The sequence below is a fragment of the Taurulus bubalis genome, assembly GCF_910589615.1.
Source record: "Taurulus bubalis genome assembly, chromosome: 16".
Taxonomy (NCBI): Eukaryota; Metazoa; Chordata; class Actinopteri; order Perciformes; family Cottidae; genus Taurulus; species Taurulus bubalis.
In genome coordinates this window covers 23,680,242-23,700,241 of record NC_136604.1, presented here as the reverse complement: position 1 = coordinate 23,700,241, position 20,000 = coordinate 23,680,242, and the positions used below count along the sequence as shown (strand labels likewise).

At 43.6% G+C, this 20,000-nt stretch overlaps 3 protein-coding genes across 5 annotated transcripts in view; 2 read left to right on the top strand and 1 right to left on the bottom strand.

Moving 5' to 3' along the window:
- Positions 1 to 5,411, top strand: part of rfx5 (regulatory factor X, 5) — a gene marked incomplete at both ends in the record, with an annotated part of 9,835 nt that extends 4,424 nt beyond the window's left edge. The window contains 9 exon segments of the mRNA XM_079231963.1: positions 1,303 to 1,431; positions 1,532 to 1,648; positions 1,992 to 2,070; positions 2,153 to 2,351; positions 2,857 to 2,933; positions 4,150 to 4,278; positions 4,480 to 4,805; positions 4,807 to 5,383; positions 5,385 to 5,411. Of these exon segments, the coding sequence (XP_079088089.1) occupies positions 1,303 to 1,431; positions 1,532 to 1,648; positions 1,992 to 2,070; positions 2,153 to 2,351; positions 2,857 to 2,933; positions 4,150 to 4,278; positions 4,480 to 4,805; positions 4,807 to 5,383; positions 5,385 to 5,411 (1,660 nt within the window).
- A 4,147-nt stretch (positions 5,412 to 9,558) lies between these two features.
- plekho1a (pleckstrin homology domain containing, family O member 1a) overlaps positions 9,559 to 20,000 on the bottom strand; it is a gene marked incomplete at both ends in the record, with an annotated part of 111,687 nt that continues 101,245 nt past the window's right edge. Inside the window, one exon of the mRNA XM_079231962.1 lies at positions 9,559 to 9,799. Within this exon, the coding sequence (XP_079088088.1) occupies positions 9,559 to 9,799 (241 nt within the window). The remainder of the gene's footprint in view (positions 9,800 to 20,000) is intronic.
- Positions 11,737 to 20,000, top strand: part of LOC306749112 (phosphatidylinositol 4-kinase beta-like) — a gene marked incomplete at its 5' end in the record, with an annotated part of 21,755 nt that continues 13,491 nt past the window's right edge. Inside the window, 4 exons of one of the 3 annotated variants that reach the window (XM_079232363.1) lie at positions 11,737 to 12,128; positions 12,285 to 12,379; positions 12,998 to 13,458; positions 19,221 to 19,676. In XM_079232363.1, coding sequence (XP_079088489.1) covers positions 11,737 to 12,128; positions 12,285 to 12,379; positions 12,998 to 13,458; positions 19,221 to 19,676 — 1,404 coding nt within the window. Of the gene's footprint in view, positions 12,153 to 12,284; positions 12,380 to 12,997; positions 13,459 to 19,220; positions 19,677 to 20,000 lie in introns of all 3 variants that reach the window. The other 2 variants (XM_079232364.1, XM_079232362.1) reach the window with 2 other exon arrangements.

Sequence of the window (20,000 nt, the reverse complement as noted above, 5' to 3'; positions counted from 1 at the left end):
CTCTGACTCTCTGTCCCTCTGTCTCTTTGTCTCTCTGTCTCTTTGTCTCTCTGTCTCTTTGTCTCTCTGACTCTCTGTCCCTCTGTCTCTCTGTCTCTTTGTCTCTCTGTCTCTTTGTCTCTTTGTCTCTCTGTCTCTCTGTCTCTTTGTCTCTCTGTCTCTCTGTCTCTTTGTCTCTTTGTCTCTTTGTCTCTCTGTCTCTTTGTCTCTTTGTCTCTCTGTCTCTCTGTCTCTTTGTCTCTCTGTCTCTTTGTCTCTCTGTCTCTTTGTCTCTCTGTCTCTCTGTCTCTTTGTCTCTCTGTCTCTCTGTCTCTTTGTCTCTCTGTCTCTTTGTCTCTTTGTCTGTCTGTCTGTCTGTCTGTCCCTCTGTCTCTCTGTCTCTCTGTCTCTCTGTCTCTTTGTCTCTCTGTCTCTCTGTCTCTTTGTCTCTCTGTCTCTTTGTCTCTCTGTCTCTTTGTCTCTTTGTCTCTCTGTCTCTGTGTTTCTTTGTCTCTGTGTTTCTTTGTCTCTCTGTCTCTTTGTCTCTCTGTCTCTTTGTCTCTCTGCCTCTTTGTCTCTTTGTCTCTCTGTCTCTGTGTCTCTTTGTCTCTCTGTCTCTTTGTCTCTCTGTCTCTGTGTCTCTTTGTCTCTCTGTCTCTTTGTCTCTCTGTCTCTTTGTCTCTCTGTCTCTTTGTCTCTCTGTCTCTTTGTCTCTTTGTCTCTCTGTCTCTGTGTCTCTTTGTCTCTCTGTCTCTTTGTCTCTCTGTCTCTTTGTCTCTCTGTCTCTGTGTCTCTTTGTCTCTCTGTCTCTTTGTCTCTCTGCCTCTTTGTCTCTTTGTCTCTCTGCCTCTTTGTCTCTTTGTCTCTCTGTCTCTGTGTCTCTTTGTCTCTCTGTCTCTGTGTCTCTTTGTCTCTCTGCCTCTTTGTCTCTTTGTCTCTCTGTCTCTGTGTCTCTTTGTCTCTCTGTCTCTTTGTCTCTCTGTCTCTGTGTCTCTTTGTCTCTCTGTCTCTTTGTCTCTCTGTCTCTTTGTCTCTCTGTCTCTTTGTCTCTTTGTCTCTCTGTCTCTGTGTTTCTTTGTCTCTCTGTCTCTTTGTCTCTTTGTCTCTTTGTCTCTTTGTCTCTCTGTCTCTGTGTTTCTTTGTCTCTCTGTCTCTTTGTCTCTCTGTCTCTTTGTCTCTTTGTCTCTCTGTCTCTTTGTCTCTTTGTCTCTGTGTTTCTTTGTCTCTCTGTCTCTTTGTCTCTCTGTCTCTTTGTCTCTTTGTCTCTCTGTCTCTTTGTCTCTCTGTCTCTTTGTCTCTTGCCTCTTTGTCTCTTGTCTCTAGTGTCGGCGGTGGCGACTCCAGTTCCTTCAACACAGCCGACCAGTTCCACACCTGTAACTGGATCCGCAGTCACCTGGAGGAGCACTCGGACACCTGCCTGCCCAAACAGGACGTCTACGAGACGTACAAGTGAGGCTTCACACCAACAACGACAATAATAAACAACAATAAACAAAGTCCTCCAGAGGTCAGCGGGTCGGGTCATGTGACTTCCTGTCTCTGTCCTCAGGAGGTACTGTGAGAACCTGCAGCATCGTCCGCTGAGCGCCGCCAACTTCGGGAAGATCATCAGAGACATCTTCCCCAACATCAAGGCCCGGAGGCTGGGCGGCCGAGGACAGTCCAAATATCCTTTCTTCCCGGCTCCATTCTCATGTTTTCATGTCACAGCTCCTGTCTTCCTCTGTTGCTCTGCTTCAGCCTGCAGCGCTACTTCTAGTGCAGATGGTTTTAAGGAGAGCTCTTATCCAATCACATTTCACCTCTATGCTTCTATGGAAGAAGAGTCTTTGCAGATTAAAGTACATGGGGACGTTGTCGTGATGTCATAGTCTTCAACCAATCACACCAGTAGTGAGGACGTTTTAAAATGTAAACGTAGTGACACCAGAGTGTAGTACTACACATCAAATAGTACACAATTATGATCACACACCTGTGGTGGAACCCTTGACCTGCCCGGCTGATACGTACTGCTACAGCGGCATCAGGAGGAAGACGGTTCTCAACATGCCTCTGCTGCCCAACCTGGACCTGAAGAACGACCCGGTACACACACACTCACACACACACACACACACACACACACACAATCACACACACTCTCTCACACACACTCCCCTCCCTGCAGGCCGAGCTGACCGAGCTGGTCCAGACGTACCAGCAGGAAGTGACGGAGGCGGCGTGCCAGCTGATCTGCGACTGGGCTCAGAAGATCCTGAAGCGCTCGTTCGACACGGTGGTGGAGATCGCCCGCTACCTGATCCAAGAGCACCTGGTCAACCCGCGCTGCAGCCAGGCCGAGCTGGTGGCCGCCGCCGCGCTCGCAGGTGTGTGTGTGTGTGTGTGTGGGCTGCACATGTACTCATTGAACTGGAGTTACATTCTGATAACTTATAACATCGTTTTCTCAATACTCAATATTTATTGGTGGAGAAATTACATTACATTACTTTGTTGAGTGTTTAGCTCGCAGTGACATAGCTACAGGCCAATTGTTAAAGTACTAATACCACACTGTAAAGTACTAATACCACACTGTTAAAGTACTAATACCACACTGTAAAGTACTAATACCACACTGTTAAAGTACTAATACCACACTGTTAAAGTACTAATACCACACTGTAAATACTAATACCACACTGTAAAGTACTAATACCACACTGTAAAGTACTAATACCACACTGTTGAAGTACTAATACCACACTGTTAAAGTACTAATACCACACTGTAAATACTAATACCACACTGTAAAGTACTAATACCACACTGTAAATATTAATACCACACTGTAAAAGTGAAATGAATCTTGTGGTCATGTGATGTCTGCAGGAGGTCCGGTCAAAACCCACAAGGTCATCAAGAAAGCCCCCGTATCCTCGAAAGCCGAGAGCGACGGCGATCACAAGGTGACTTCCTGTCTGCTAATCACCACTTCCTGTCTGCTAATCATAACCACTTCCTGTCTGCTAATCACCACTTCCTGTCTGCTAATCACCTCTTCCTGTCTGCTAATCACCTCTTCCTGTCTGCAAATCACCACTTCCTGTCTGCAAATCCTCACTTCCTGTCTGCTAATCATAACCACTTCCTGTCTGCTAATCATCACTTCCTGTCTGCAAATCATCACTTCCTGTCTGCTAATCATAACCACTTCCTGTCTGCTAATCACCACTTCCTGTCTGCAAATCATCACTTCCTGTCTGCAAATCATCACTTCCTGTCTGCTAATCATAACCACTTCCTGTCTGCTAATCATCACTTCCTGTCTGCAAATCATCACTTCCTGTCTGCTAATCATAACCACTTCCTGTCTGCTAATCACCACTTCCTGTCTGCAAATCATCACTTCCTGTCTGCTAATCATCACTTCCTGTCTGCTTATCATAACCACTTCCTGTCTGTGAATCACCACTTCCTGTCTGCTAATCATCACTTCCTGTCTGCAAATCATCACTTCCTGTCTGCTAATCATCACTTCCTGTCTGCTTATCATAACCACTTCCTGTCTGTGAATCACCACTTCCTGTCTGCTAATCATCACTTCCTGTCTGCCAATCACCTCTTCCTGTCTGCTAATCACCACTTCCTGTCTGCAAATCATCACTTCCTGTCTGCTAATCATCACTTCCTGTCTGCTTATCATAACCACTTCCTGTCTGTGAATCACCACTTCCTGTCTGCCAATCACCACTTCCTGTCTGCTAATCATAGCCACTTCCTGTCTGTTAATCATCACTTCCTGTCTGTGAATCACCACTTTTTGTCTGCGAATCACCACTTCCTGTCTACCAATCACCTCTTCCTGTCTGCTAATCACCACTTCCTGTCTGCTAATCATAACCACTTCCTGTCTGCTAATCATAACCACTTCCTGTCTGCTAATCACCACTTCCTGTCTGCTAATCACCTCTTCCTGTCTGCTAATCACCTCTTCCTGTCTGCTAATCACCACTTCCTGTCTGCTAATCATAACCACTTCCTGTCTGCTAATCATCACTTCCTGTCTGCGAATCACCACTTCCTGTCTGCGAATCACCACTTCCTGTCTGTGAATCACCACTTCCTGTCTGCTAATCATAACCACTTCCTGTCTGCGAATCACCACTTCCTGTCTGTCAGCAGAAGGAACTCGGAGACTCTTCGTCCTCGTCTTCACTGAAGTCGGCGTCTGGAGACAAATCGTCCGCAGCAGCCAAGCCTTCCTCCCTGGAAGCTCCGCCCTCCTCCTCCTCTTCCTCGCTGCGTCCGGCGGTACGTTTTTGGTTTCACCTCTAACACACACACACACACACACACACTCCCACACACACACACACACACACACTCCCACACACACACACACACTCCCACACACACACACACACACACTCCCACACACACGCACACACTCCCACACACACACACACTCCCACACACACACACACACTCGCTCACACTCTTCCTGTGATGCAGGTGGAGGCCTTCATGAAGCAGTTACCCAGAATCCTCCCCAGGAGCTCCGCCCCCGATAAGCCCCGCCTCCCCATACGCTCCTCCCCGCCCTCGCTGGCCCCTAGAGACGCCCCTGGGAGCGGCGGGGCGCTGGCGGCGGGCCCCGCCGGTGGGGGGGTGAAGGTCATCGCCATGGCGACGCTGCCCCAGCAGCAGGGCGTCCCGGTGATGATCCTGCCTCAGGGCTGTCTGGCGTACGAGCGGGACAAGATCGCCCCGCCTCTTCCTCCCCCGCCTCCTCCTCCTCCTCTTCCTCAGCACGCCGCCCCCACCTCGGTGGTGCAGAAGCCGCGGGGGGGGCGGCACCGGCAAGCGCCCCGCGGAGGCACCGGGCGGCGGCGGTGCCGGCGGAGCTCCAACCGCCGCTCCGCCAGTGAAACGGAAACGCGGCCGGCCGAGGAAACCCCGCCCCGAGGACGCGCCCCCTGCCCCGCCCCCACCCGCGCTGTCCCCCAAGCCCCGCCCACACCCGCCCGTCATCACCTCCCTGACCGGCGGCGTTATCCAGAAGGCCTCTTCCTCCTCCTCCTCCTCCTCCTCTTCCTCGCAGCCGCTGCTGGAGCTTGTGATCCGGGACCGGCCGGGTCAGCTGCTGCTGAGTCCGCTGCTGCCGGCGGCGGCGGACTCGGGCCGCCGGCTGATGGAGCACCGCGGGGTGTTGGTGTTGGGGAGCCCCGGCTGGGAGCTGGCGGGGCGCGCCCCGATGGTGGAGGTCATCCAGAAGGCCCCGCGGCCGGCCAACAACAACGTGGCCGCCCCGCTTCCCTTTCCTCTTCCTCCTCCTCCTCCTCTTCCTCCGCCCACGCTGAACGAGGAGCGCGGCAAGGTGGAGATCACGCTGAGGCCGGTGGAGCTGCACGCCAACCCTTCCTCTTCCTCCGTCGCCGTGGTGAAGAGCGAGGAGGAGGAGACGCACTAGCTCCTCCTCCGCCTCGTCTTTTCATCAGCTTTTACCTGCGAGATAAACCCCGCCCCCTTACCTCTCTCCTCTTCCCCGATTGGTGGAAATCCCAGATTGGCAGGCGGCAGAGAGCCAATCGCGGAGGATTCATGAAGCCGAACCCCCTCGACGCCGCTTGCTTCCATCGGCTCTCATTGCACTCGGAAAAAACGGACGCCGTTAAAAACCAGCGGCTCTTGAACTGCACGTCTGAGACCTGAAGAACGACTCCTCAAGTCCTCCCCTCTTCCCTCCTCGCCTCCTCGTCTCCTTCGTCTCAACAGACTACAGGAGGAGAAGGAAAGGGAGCGACGCAAAGGAAGGAGGGAAGGAGACAAGTGTACAGGACAGAATCCAGAAGGTACTACGGGTCAGAACCTTGTGAAGGTTCTTCTGAATATAAAAAGAGTCGAAGCGGAGCTCTCGTTAAAGAGTTCCTCTGTTCTAAACTGTGTGTGTGTGTGTGTGTGTGTGTGTGTGTGTGTGTGTGTGTGTGTGTGTGTGTGTGTGTGTGAGAGCTTCAGGGTGTTTAAAGGGACGCCGAAAAGATTTTTTGACTGTTATAAAGAAACCTGTTGCATGATGGGAAAGTGAGTTCCAGCACTTGTCCTCGCTCACAGTGCCCCCTATGGGCCAGGAGGAGCAGGCTCATATTTTTATCACTAAAGTGAAGTGCCAATATGTGGGAATCGAGCCGCCGCCCTTTTTCAGACGGAACTGAAACAACTGAAAACTGTTTTAACGTTAAAAACTGTTTCAAACGGTTTTTAAAAACAACGTTAAAAAAAATGTTACTGTTAAAAAAAAATTCAAAAAGTTTCAGCGTTAAAAATAAATGTTTTAACGTTAAAAAATTTTTTTTAGTGTTAAAAAAATTTTAAAACTGTTTTAACGTTAAAAAATGTTTCAAACTGTTTTAACGTTAAAAAATGTTTCAACGTTAAAATAAATGTTAGTGTTAAAAAAATTTTCAAAATATGTCAACGTTAAAAACAATATTTTAGCGTTAAAAAATGCTTTAAACAGTTTTAACATAAAAAAAAATAACGCTAAAAAAAATGTTTTCGCGTTAAAAATGTTAAAAATGTTTTAACAGTTTTAACGTTAAAAAATGTTTCAAACAGTTTTAACGTTAAATGTTTCAAGCAGTTTTAACGATAAAAAATGTTTCAACGTTAGTAGTTCGGGTCTTCAGGTCAGAAGCCGGAGGCGTCGTGTAAATCTTTCACTGTGGAGCCGCGTCGCTCAAAACTAAAACAGAAACGGGTCAGATAATCAAAGATTAGCGGATCGGGATTCGGGTAGCGGTGCGTCGACCTTGAAGGAGCAGACTCAATGACACGGCGTCCTCTGATGTCACTTCCTGGCTCCGCCCTCAGCTCGTAGACGTCAGGTTCAAAGGAAGTAAACAGGAAGTAAACGACGTAGGCGAAAAGAGACACAAAGTCTATACATATAATATAAATACTCTACGATGCGTCATGTAGAACATAGAACTATGTTCATCTGTGACGTTACGTTGAGCGCTGGTGGAGACGCTACAACGTTAGCGTAGCTTAGCACCAATCACGCCAGGTGACGAGGCGTCGGGTCGGGCTGCTGATCCGGGTCGAGCGCTGCGGTTATTGCGCAACGATGAAGACGAGGATGAAGGGGATGATGACGATGACGATGATGATGAAGGTGAACTCCCAGTCTAAACTGAAAGTAGCCCTGTTTGCTCAGATGACATGGTCCTGAATCCAGTCCATTAAATTCTCTCTTTCCCAAAGGGGGTTCTGGGTAATGGAGTCCTCCTGAATCTCATTGCTCTCCTTTTGTTCTTGTTGCTTTCATTGGGTTGTACAGATGCATTATGATTATTGTTGATATTATTGCTGTTGCCGTGGAGATCTCCAAAGCCTCTTGGCTTCCTGCATGTTCTACCTGTGACGTTCTGTCGGTTCTGTGTTTTTAACTTTCAACGCTTGTTTTTCTTTCCTTGTATTCAGCACTTTACTGCTTTAGACTCCGAGTTAAAGGAACAGTGTGTGACACGTGTTGATCACACACACACACACATACACACACATACACAAAGTTAGACAATAACACACATACACACACACAGGAGGAACCGTTGTGTTGAAGAATAAAATATTTGCGAAAAGTTTATGATTTTTTCTGTGAACACGTAAACAAAGTGAAACCTAAAGCAGCCGACTTTCATACAAGAGAGAGGAAGACGAGAGAGAAGGATGAGAGAGAGGAAGATGAGAGAGAGAGGAAGACGAGAGAGAAGGATGAGAGAGGAGGATGAGAGAGAGGAAGATGAGAGAGGAGGATGAGAGAGAGAGGAAGACGAGAGAGAAGGATGAGAGAGGAGGATGAGAGAGAGGAAGATGAGAGAGGAGGATGAGAGAGAGGAAGATGAGAGAGAGAGGAAGACGAGAGAGAGAGGAAGGAGGACATAGGAAGGAGGAAAGAGGACATAGGAAAGAGGACAGAGGAAGGAGGACAGAGGAAAGACTACATTGACATGTTGGATTTGTCTCAGTGAGTATTAATGACTTGTAAGTTCACAAAGAGACGATGTTTTGTTGTTGTTTACAACATGTTGCTTCTTCATAAACAACAACATGTAATCATCTCTGACTGAACACATTTCTTCATAACTCAAACTGATCAAACCTCCTGCAGGCCTCCGTACTGCTCTTAGAAAGGGGCGGAGCTTAGCTGGCTGCATTCTGCCTCGTCACCACTAGATGTCACTCAAACGTTCACACTGTCCCTTTAACTCCGCCCCCTTTTGGTTGGACGCAACAATCAGTGAGATGCACCTTCTGTGTGTTTATTGTTTACTGTTTATTGTTTACTGTTTATTGTTTATTGTTTGTTTTGTCTGACAGAAGCAGAACATTAACGTGAGTCTGTTTCCCCCGACGACTGGAATAAAGGAAGAGGCGTTCACTGGCAGTCTGTTCGCTTCTTTCTTTTCAGTTTCACACTTTTACTCTTCCTTTCCTTCGGTCGCCTCCTTTCCTCTCTCCTTCATTTGCTTGTCTTCCTTTCGTTTTCATGGAATTTTCCTCTTTAGCTTTCACTTCCTTTCCTTGTTTTTCACTTCCTTTCCTTTTGTCTCTTCCTTTCCTCCCTCCTTTTTCTTTCTTTTCCTCTTTCTTCCAGTTGTTCCTCTTAATTAAATAAAACGTCATGTTTTTCTCCTTTCCTTTCTTTCTCTTTTCATCCCCCCTTCTTTCCCTTCTTTCCTTTCCTTAAACCTTCTCCTGTTGTTTCCTCGGTCAGCCACTGGGCGGCGCTGTTTTTGGAGTTTGATCATTTCTAAAGTATTATTTATCATCTGTGTTTTCTCATCCAGCTCATATGTACACAGTATTCATGCTGTGTACTAATACATAAATATACATATAAATAATAATATAACTCAGACGATCATGTTTTTGTAAAGTAATATTTTACTGTTATATATTAGATTGTTTTTATTGGTTTAGATTAAAATAAAAAATAAAATAGCAAATTAAATAATTATTGAACAAATATTTAATATTTAATGAAAATGATGAAAAAAAAGTTAATTTGACAAAATGTAGATGGAAATGAATAAATTAAATATAAATCATAAAGTTTTGGTCTGAACTGAACCAGAACCAGCTGCTGGATCAAGTTACCGGAGTGAAACCGGGACCGACCCGGTTCCGGTTTCAAAATAAAAGCTTTGGCGTTAAAAAGGAAATACTGTATACAAAACATAAACTGACAATAATAATAATGACTGGGGAAAATTAAAATTAGGAATAAAAATAGCTGCAGATTCATTTTCTATCGACCAACTACCTGATTAATGTAATAATGTTTCAGCTATAAACATTATAATTTATATACACATATAATGTTAATTGTGTATTTATAGATTCATATTTCAGATTCTTCAAATATCTGGAAACGATGCTTAAAACGTGTATTAGTATTAATTTAATCTAGTGAAAATATTTATTGAAACATTTATTTCATGTACGAGAATGAAAAAAATCCCTTTTGATTGATGCTTTTGTTGTGGAAGTATTAACCGGAAGTTCCGTTGATTCGCACTGCGGCTGTCTTCACGGAAGTTGCGTCACGAGCCGAGCGGAGCCACAGGACCGGACCCGATGGACCGCTTCAGAGCCTGAGACCCGGCCGAGACCAGGACCAGAGACCCGGACTACTTCCTGGACCAGACCTCCGTCCGACCCGGATACCAACACCGATTTAACCGGTTGGTCTTCTTCTTCTTCTTCTTCTTCTTCTCCTTCTTCTTCTTCTTCTTCTTCTTCTTCTTCTTCTTCTTCTTCTTCTTCCCGGCTGACTGTTCTTCTTCGCGGTGTTTTTGTTCGTCGTCACCGGGCCGCCGTGTAGCCGGAGGCTCCGGAGCTGAGAGCCGGGCGACGGGCCTTCAGAGCCCGGCTCTCAGCTCCTTCCTCCGGCTTGTTTTCATCAGGAGGGAGCGGCACTGCTCCTCCTCTTCCTCCTCCTCCTCTTCCTCCTGTAAATACTCTTACATATCTAAATACTCACTGGTACTGTGAGTTTATTTCATAATACTAGGATCTGGGTTTTAAACTAGCATGTGTGCAGTATTATTTAATATGAAGGCTGGTTTGTTTACTTTATGGTGCTCCACTGACTCATAAGCAATACTCCTATACTACTAGTACACTACTCCTATACTACTAGTACACTACTACTAGTACACTACTCCTATACTACTAGTACACTACTGCTAGTACACTACTCCTATAATACTAGTACACTACCACTAGTACACTACTCCTATACTACTCGTACACTACTACTAGTACACTACTCCTATAATACTAGTACACTACTAGTACACTACTACTAGTACACTACTCCTATACTATTAGTACACTACACTACTCCTATACTACTAGTACAATACTCCTATACTACTAGTACAATACCACTAGTACACTACTCCTATACTACTAGTACACTACTACTAGTACACTACTCCTATACTACTAGTACACTACTACTAGTACACTACTCCTATACTATTAGTACACTACACTACTCCTATACTACTAGTACAATATTCCTATACTACTAGTACAATACCACTAGTACACTACTCCTATACTACTCGTACACTACTACTAGTACACTACTCCTATAATACTAGTACACTACTAGTACACTACTACTAGTACACTACTCCTATACTATTAGTACACTACACTACTCCTATACTACTAGTACAATACTCCTATACTACTAGTACAATACTCCTATACTACTAGTACAATACTCCTATATTACTTGGACAATACTAGTACAATACTCCTATACTACTTGGACAATACTAGTACAATACTCCTGTACTACTACTACAATTCTCCTATAATACTAGTGCAATACTCCTATACTACTTGGACAATACTTCTATACTACTAGGACAATACTTCTATACTACTTGGACAATACTAGTACAATACTCTCATTATACTAATACAATAGCTCAATAATACTAGTACAACTAGGACAACACCAGTACAATACTCCCATAATACTCTTGTAATAATTGTACAATGCCTCTATAATACTATTACTACTTGTAGAGTACATAATACTAATATCAATAATGATAATAATATAAAAACAAGTCCGTCTGAAGTCAAGGAAACACAAAGTTTATCAGATGAGGGTGTGTGTGTGTGTGTGTGTGTGTGTGTGTGTGTGTGTGTGTTCTTGATCATGATGTCATCACACAGCTGTGTGATGACATCATGATCAGCTGTGTGTGATCAGATGAAGCTCCCTGATGATGATGATGATGATGATGATGATGATGATGCTGATGATGTCATCAGGATGAAACATATTGATCTGAAGTTTAGTTTTTCTCACTTTTGATATTTACAAATACTCAAATGCTTAAATACTGTACTTGAGTACACATTCAATTAATTTAGCAACTAATACTACTACTACTACTACACTCTGTGTACTGTACTACATCTCAGAGATGTTTAAGCTATAAGGTACGAGAAGCAGTACTGTATCGTCAATAATGTTCAGTTCAAGAGTTCAAGGGTTAACAACTCCCTTAGTACGTTATAAACAGTAAGCTGCCTTTCAGCACATAATGCTTTTTAAGAGGTACATATTGTACGTTTTACTACATCTCAGAGGTACATGTTGTACTTGTATTGTGTTTACAAAGTGAAGAGGAGTGACCTTCATCACATGATGTCTTTCTTTAGGTCCGCCTCTCCAAAATGGCCGACGCCGAGGTCTCCTTGTCCCCGGCTCTGCGGCCGCTCCACCTTAGCCCCTCCCACCACATTAGCCCCGCCCACTCGGCCCCGTCCCCCCCTCCTCTTGATTCCTCCTCCCCCACCACCTTCTCCTGCCCGTCCTCCCCCTCCAGCGCCTCCTCTTCCTCCTCCTCCTCTTCCTCTTGTTCAGAGAGCTCTTCCGACTGCCCCGTCCACCACCACCACCAGCCCCGCCCCCGGGCCCGCCCCCAGCTGAAGCTGCCCCCGCCCCTCCGCGGCGAGCAGCCGTCCTCTCCCAGCGCCAGCCCCCGCAGCTCCAGCCCCAGCGGCAGCATCGGCAGCACCGGCAGCCTCGGCAGCAGCGCCAGCGAGGGCGTCTGCAGCGGCGCCGTGTCCAGTGGCGTGTCCAGCGGCGTGTCCAGCGGCGTGTCCAGCGGCGTGTCCAGCGGCGTGTCCAGCGGCGTGTCCAGTGGCGTGTCCAGTGGCGTGTCCAGCGGCGTGTCCAGCGGCGGCGACTGCAGCGGCGCCATGTCCAGCGGAGTGTTCAGTGCCGTGTCCAGCGGCATGGACGCCCGAGGCCCCACCCCCCCGCTGGACGCCATCTCGGAAGACGCCATGGAGATGGACCTAGGCGTCGACCAAGGTACTGACACTTTATCATATTCTGTAGTGTTGGTTCTGGTGCCCCCTGTGGACTAAAGAGGTAGTGTTGGTTCTAGTGCCCCCTGTGGACTAAAGAGGTAGTGTTGGTTCTAACGCCCCCTGTGGACTAAAGAGGTAGTGTTGGTTCTGGTGCCCCCTGTGGACTAAAGAGGTAGTGTTGGTTCTGGTGCCCCCTGTGGACTAAAGAGGTAGTGTTGGTTCTAGAGCCCCCTGTGGACTAAAGAGGTAGTGTTGGTTCTGGTGCCCCCTGTGGACTAAAGAGGTAGTGTTGGTTCTAGTGCCCCCTGTGGACTAAAGAGGTAGTGTTGGTTCTGGCCCTGTGGACTAAAGAGGTAGTGTTGGTTCTGGCCCTGTGGACTAAAGTGGTAGTGTTGGTTCTAGTGCCCTCTGTGGACTAAAGTGGTAGTGCCTCTTAGCACCAGAGTCCCTTTAGAAAACCTCTCGTTCTACTGCAGATACAGTCTGCTTAGAGGTGAACCCGACTCCATCTAGTGGGTCCTTTGTGTGTTTATGAGATGCTAACGGGACCTAGCTGATGCTAAGCTAATGCTAAGCTTATGGTCTGACTTATGCTCTGGCTCTTCCTGTTTCCCCGCAGTGATCGACCCGGAAGTCGCTCTGAAGGCTTGCCAGGAAGTTCTTCTCCAGGTCAAGCTGCAAAACAGGGAGGTTGACAACAAGCAGCAACAGGAGGATCAACAACAACAACAACAACAACAACACCGCACAGAGCCAGAGGGCTCCGGGCCTCAGTGGTGCGTCAGCCCAGACTCTAGCTCTATCAAAGAGGAGGACGAGGAGGAGTCTTCCTCGCTGCCGGCGGTGGCGTCCTCGTCGTCGAAGCAGTCGTGGCTGCTCCGCCTGTTCGAGTCCAAGCTGTTCGACGTCTCCATGGCGATCTCCTACCTGTACAAGTCCAAGGAGCCGGGCGTGCAGGCCTACATCGGGAACCGGCTCTTCAGCTTCCCCGACTGCGAGGTGGACTTCTACCTGCCGCAGCTGCTCAACATGTACGTGCACATGGACACCGAGGTGGGCGACGCCATCCGCCCATACCTGGTGAGTGAGGGTGATGAAAACATGGCCGCTCACAGGCCGGACAGGTGTACACAGTAAACACACATTCAAACACAGAAAACACAGAAAACACACATCCAAACACAGAAAACACACATTCAAACACAGTAAACACATTAAAACACAGAAAACACACGTTCAAACACAGTAAACACAGTAAACACAGAAAACACACATTCAAACACAGAAAACACACATTCAAACACAGAAAACACAGAAAACACACATCCAAACACAGAAAACACACATTCAAACACAGTAAACACAGTAAACACAGAAAACACACATTCAAACACAGAAAACACACATTCAAACACAGAAAACACAGTAAACACACATTCAAACACAGAAAACACAGAAAACACACATTCAAACACAGTAAACATAGAAAACACAGAAAACACAGTAAACACAGAAAACACACATTCAAACACAGAAAACACAGTAAACACACGTTCAAACACAGAAAACACAGAAAACACACATTCAAACACAGTAAACATAGAAAACACAGAAAACACAGTAAACACAGAAAACACACATTCAAACACAGAAAACACAGTAAACACACGTTCAAACACAGAAAACACAGAAAACACAGTAAACACACATTCAAACACAGAAAACACAGAAAACACACATTCAAACATAGAAAACACAGAAAACACAGAAAACACACATTCAAACACAGAAAACACAGAAAACACAGAAAACACACATTCAAACATAGAAAACACAGAAAACACACATTCAAACACAGAAAACACAGAAAACACACATTCAAACATAGAAAACACAGAAAACACACATTCAAACATAGAAAACACAGAAAACACAGAAAACACACATTCAAACACAGAAAACACAGAAAACACACATTCAAACACAGAAAACACAGAAAACACAGTAAACACACGTTCAAACACAGAAAACACAGAAAACACACATTCAAACACAGTAAACATAGAAAACACAGAAAACACAGTAAACACAGAAAACACACATTCAAACACAGAAAACACAGTAAACACACATTCAAACACAGAAAACACAGTAAACACACATTCAAACACAGAAAACACAGTAAACACACATTCAAACACAGAAAACACAGTAAACACACATTCAAACACAGAAAACACAGAAAACACACATTCAAACACAGAAAACACAGAAAACACAGAAAACACACATTCAAACACAGAAAACACAGAAAACACAGAAAACACACATTCAAACACAGTAAACATAGAAAACACAGAAAACACACATTCAAACACAGAAAACACAGAAAACACAGAAAACACACATTCAAACACAGTAAACATAGAAAACACAGAAAACACACATTCAAACACAGAAAACACAGAAAACACACATTCAAACACAGAAAACACAGAAAACACACATTCAAACATAGAAAACACAGAAAACACACATTCAAACATAGAAAACACAGAAAACACACATTCAAACACAGAAAACACAGTAAACACACATTCAAACACAGAAAACACAGTAAACACACATTCAAACACAGAAAACACAGAAAACACAGAAAACACACATTCAAACACAGAAAACACAGAAAACACAGAAAACACACATACAAACATAGAAAACACAGAAAACACACATTCAAACACAGAAAACACAGAAAACACAGTAAACACACGTTCAAACACAGTAAACATAGAAAACACAGAAAACACAGTAAACACAGAAAACACACATTCAAACACAGAAAACACAGAAAACACAGAAAACACACATTCAAACACAGAAAACACAGAAAACACACATTCAAACACAGTAAACATAGAAAACACAGAAAACACAGTAAACACAGAAAACACACATTCAAACACAGAAAACACAGAAAACACAGAAAACACACATTCAAACACAGAAAACACAGAAAACACAGAAAACACACATTCAAACACAGTAAACATAGAAAACACAGAAAACACAGAAAACACAGAAAACACACATTCAAACACAGAAAACACAGTAAACACACGTTCAAACACAGAAAACACAGAAAACACACATTCAAACATAGAAAACACAGAAAACACAGAAAACACACATTCAAACACAGAAAACACAGAAAACACAGAAAACACACATTCAAACATAGAAAACACAGAAAACACACATTCAAACACAGAAAACACAGAAAACACACATTCAAACATAGAAAACACAGAAAACACACATTCAAACATAGAAAACACAGAAAACACACATTCAAACACAGAAAACACAGAAAACACACATTCAAACACAGAAAACACAGAAAACACAGTAAACACACGTTCAAACACAGAAAACACAGAAAACACACATTCAAACACAGTAAACATAGAAAACACAGAAAACACAGTAAACACAGAAAACACACATTCAAACACAGAAAACACAGTAAACACACATTCAAACACAGAAAACACAGTAAACACACATTCAAACACAGAAAACACAGTAAACACACATTCAAACACAGAAAACACAGTAAACACACATTCAAACACAGAAAACACAGAAAACACACATTCAAACATAGAAAACACAGAAAACACAGAAAACACACATTCAAACACAGAAAACACAGAAAACACAGAAAACACACATTCAAACACAGTAAACATAGAAAACACAGAAAACACACATTCAAACACAGAAAACACAGAAAACACAGAAAACACACATTCAAACACAGTAAACATAGAAAACACAGAAAACACACATTCAAACACAGAAAACACAGAAAACACACATTCAAACACAGAAAACACAGAAAACACACATTCAAACATAGAAAACACAGAAAACACAGAAAACACACATTCAAACACAGAAAACACAGAAAACACAGAAAACACACATTCAAACATAGAAAACACAGAAAACACACATTCAAACACAGAAAACACAGAAAACACACATTCAAACATAGAAAACACAGAAAACACACATTCAAACATAGAAAACACAGAAAACACACATTCAAACACAGAAAACACAGAAAACACACATTCAAACACAGAAAACACAGAAAACACAGTAAACACACGTTCAAACACAGAAAACACAGAAAACACACATTCAAACACAGTAAACATAGAAAACACAGAAAACACAGTAAACACAGAAAACACACATTCAAACACAGAAAACACAGTAAACACACATTCAAACACAGAAAACACAGTAAACACACATTCAAACACAGAAAACACAGTAAACACACATTCAAACACAGAAAACACAGTAAACACACATTCAAACACAGAAAACACAGAAAACACACATTCAAACATAGAAAACACAGAAAACACAGAAAACACACATTCAAACACAGAAAACACAGAAAACACAGAAAACACACATTCAAACACAGTAAACATAGAAAACACAGAAAACACACATTCAAACACAGAAAACACAGAAAACACAGAAAACACACATTCAAACACAGTAAACATAGAAAACACAGAAAACACACATTCAAACACAGAAAACACAGAAAACACACATTCAAACACAGAAAACACAGAAAACACACATTCAAACACAGAAAACACAGAAAACACACATTCAAACACAGAAAACACAGTAAACACACATTCAAACACAGAAAACACAGTAAACACACATTCAAACACAGAAAACACAGAAAACACAGAAAACACACATTCAAACACAGTAAACATAGAAAACACAGAAAACACACATTCAAACACAGAAAACACAGAAAACACAGAAAACACACATTCAAACACAGAAAACACAGAAAACACAGAAAACACACATTCAAACACAGAAAACACAGAAAACACAGAAAACACACATACAAACATAGAAAACACAGAAAACACACATTCAAACACAGAAAACACAGAAAACACAGTAAACACACGTTCAAACACAGTAAACATAGAAAACACAGAAAACACAGTAAACACAGAAAACACACATTCAAACACAGAAAACACAGAAAACACAGAAAACACACATTCAAACACAGAAAACACAGAAAACACACATTCAAACACAGTAAACATAGAAAACACAGAAAACACAGTAAACACAGAAAACACACATTCAAACACAGAAAACACAGAAAACACAGTAAACACACATTCAAACACAGAAAACACAGAAAACACACATTCAAACATAGAAAACACAGAAAACACAGAAAACACACATTCAAACACAGAAAACACAGAAAACACAGAAAACACACATTCAAACATAGAAAACACAGAAAACACACATTCAAACACAGAAAACACAGAAAACACACATTCAAACATAGAAAACACAGAAAACACACATTCAAACATAGAAAACACAGAAAACACACATTCAAACACAGAAAACACAGAAAACACACATTCAAACACAGAAAACACAGAAAACACAGTAAACACACGTTCAAACACAGAAAACACAGAAAACACACATTCAAACACAGTAAACATAGAAAACACAGAAAACACAGTAAACACAGAAAACACACATTCAAACACAGAAAACACAGTAAACACACATTCAAACACAGAAAACACAGTAAACACACATTCAAACACAGAAAACACAGTAAACACACATTCAAACACAGAAAACACAGTAAACACACATTCAAACACAGAAAACACAGAAAACACACATTCAAACATAGAAAACACAGAAAACACAGAAAACACACATTCAAACACAGAAAACACAGAAAACACAGAAAACACACATTCAAACACAGTAAACATAGAAAACACAGAAAACACACATTCAAACACAGAAAACACAGAAAACACAGAAAACACACATTCAAACACAGTAAACATAGAAAACACAGAAAACACACATTCAAACACAGAAAACACAGAAAACACACATTCAAACACAGAAAACACAGAAAACACACATTCAAACACAGAAAACACAGAAAACACACATTCAAACACAGAAAACACAGTAAACACACATTCAAACACAGAAAACACAGTAAACACACATTCAAACACAGAAAACACAGAAAACACAGAAAACACACATTCAAACACAGTAAACATAGAAAACACAGAAAACACACATTCAAACACAGAAAACACAGAAAACACAGAAAACACACATTCAAACACAGAAAACACAGAAAACACAGAAAACACACATTCAAACACAGAAAACACAGAAAACACAGAAAACACACATACAAACATAGAAAACACAGAAAACACACATTCAAACACAGAAAACACAGAAAACACAGAAAACACACGTTCAAACACAGTAAACATAGAAAACACAGAAAACACAGTAAACACAGAAAACACACATTCAAACACAGAAAACACAGAAAACACAGAAAACACACATTCAAACACAGAAAACACAGAAAACACACATTCAAACACAGTAAACATAGAAAACACAGAAAACACAGTAAACACAGAAAACACACATTCAAACACAGAAAACACAGAAAACACAGAAAACACACATTCAAACACAGAAAACACAGAAAACACAGAAAACACACATTCAAACACAGTAAACATAGAAAACACAGAAAACACAGAAAACACAGAAAACACACATTCAAACACAGTAAACATCCAGGTTTGGTCGCTTCCTGTTCACTGGTTGCATGAAAACAAGATGGCGGCCGTCCCCGGTTGCATGGAAACAAGATGGCGTCCTCAGCGCCTCCTTGTGGTTTTCCTCCCCTTCAGATCCACCGCTGCACCGCCGGCATCGCCTTCTCGCTGCTGACGGCCTGGCTGCTGGGCGCCTACTCCTCCGACATGCACATCTCCACCCAGCGGCACTCCAGAGGCTCCAAACTCCGGAAGCTCATCCTGTCCGACGAGCTCAAACCGCCGGCTCCGCCGCCGGACCCCCGAGCCGCTCACGCCTCGCCGTCCCACCGGCGCCGCTGCCACCGGCGGCACAACAGCAGCCACGCAGACTCCGCCTCCTGCTTCTCTACGGCCGCCGGACCCGCCCCCGTCCTGCTGGACGGTGAAACAAGCCCCGCCCCCGTCCTGGGGGCGGGGCTTGTTTCACCGTCCAGCAGGAGGACGCACCAGAGGTCCAAGTCGGACGCCACCACGGCCGGCGGCAGGTCCACCGGGTCCGGCCTCCGGCGGACAGGAAGTAACCCGAAAGTGGAAGCTGTCCACGAGGAGGTGAGGACTCTAGTGCTGAGCAAAGCTAATGAGTACGTCAGTAAGTAAGTAACATTTATTTGTACAGCGCCTTTCGCAGACCAGGGTCACAAGGCGCTTCATAATTACAATAAAACAAGACACAGATTAAGAAGTACAAACACATTTAACTTAAAGAAGACAACTCAATGACGATCATAACAGCCCCAAGGCAATTAAACAAAAGCCTTGACAAAGAAAAGGGTCTTGAGTTTCTTTTTGAAGGAGTCAACAGACTCCATCGAACGCAGAGAGAGCGGAAGATCGTTCCAAAGCCTGGAAAGATCGTCTCCTCTGGTCCGGAAA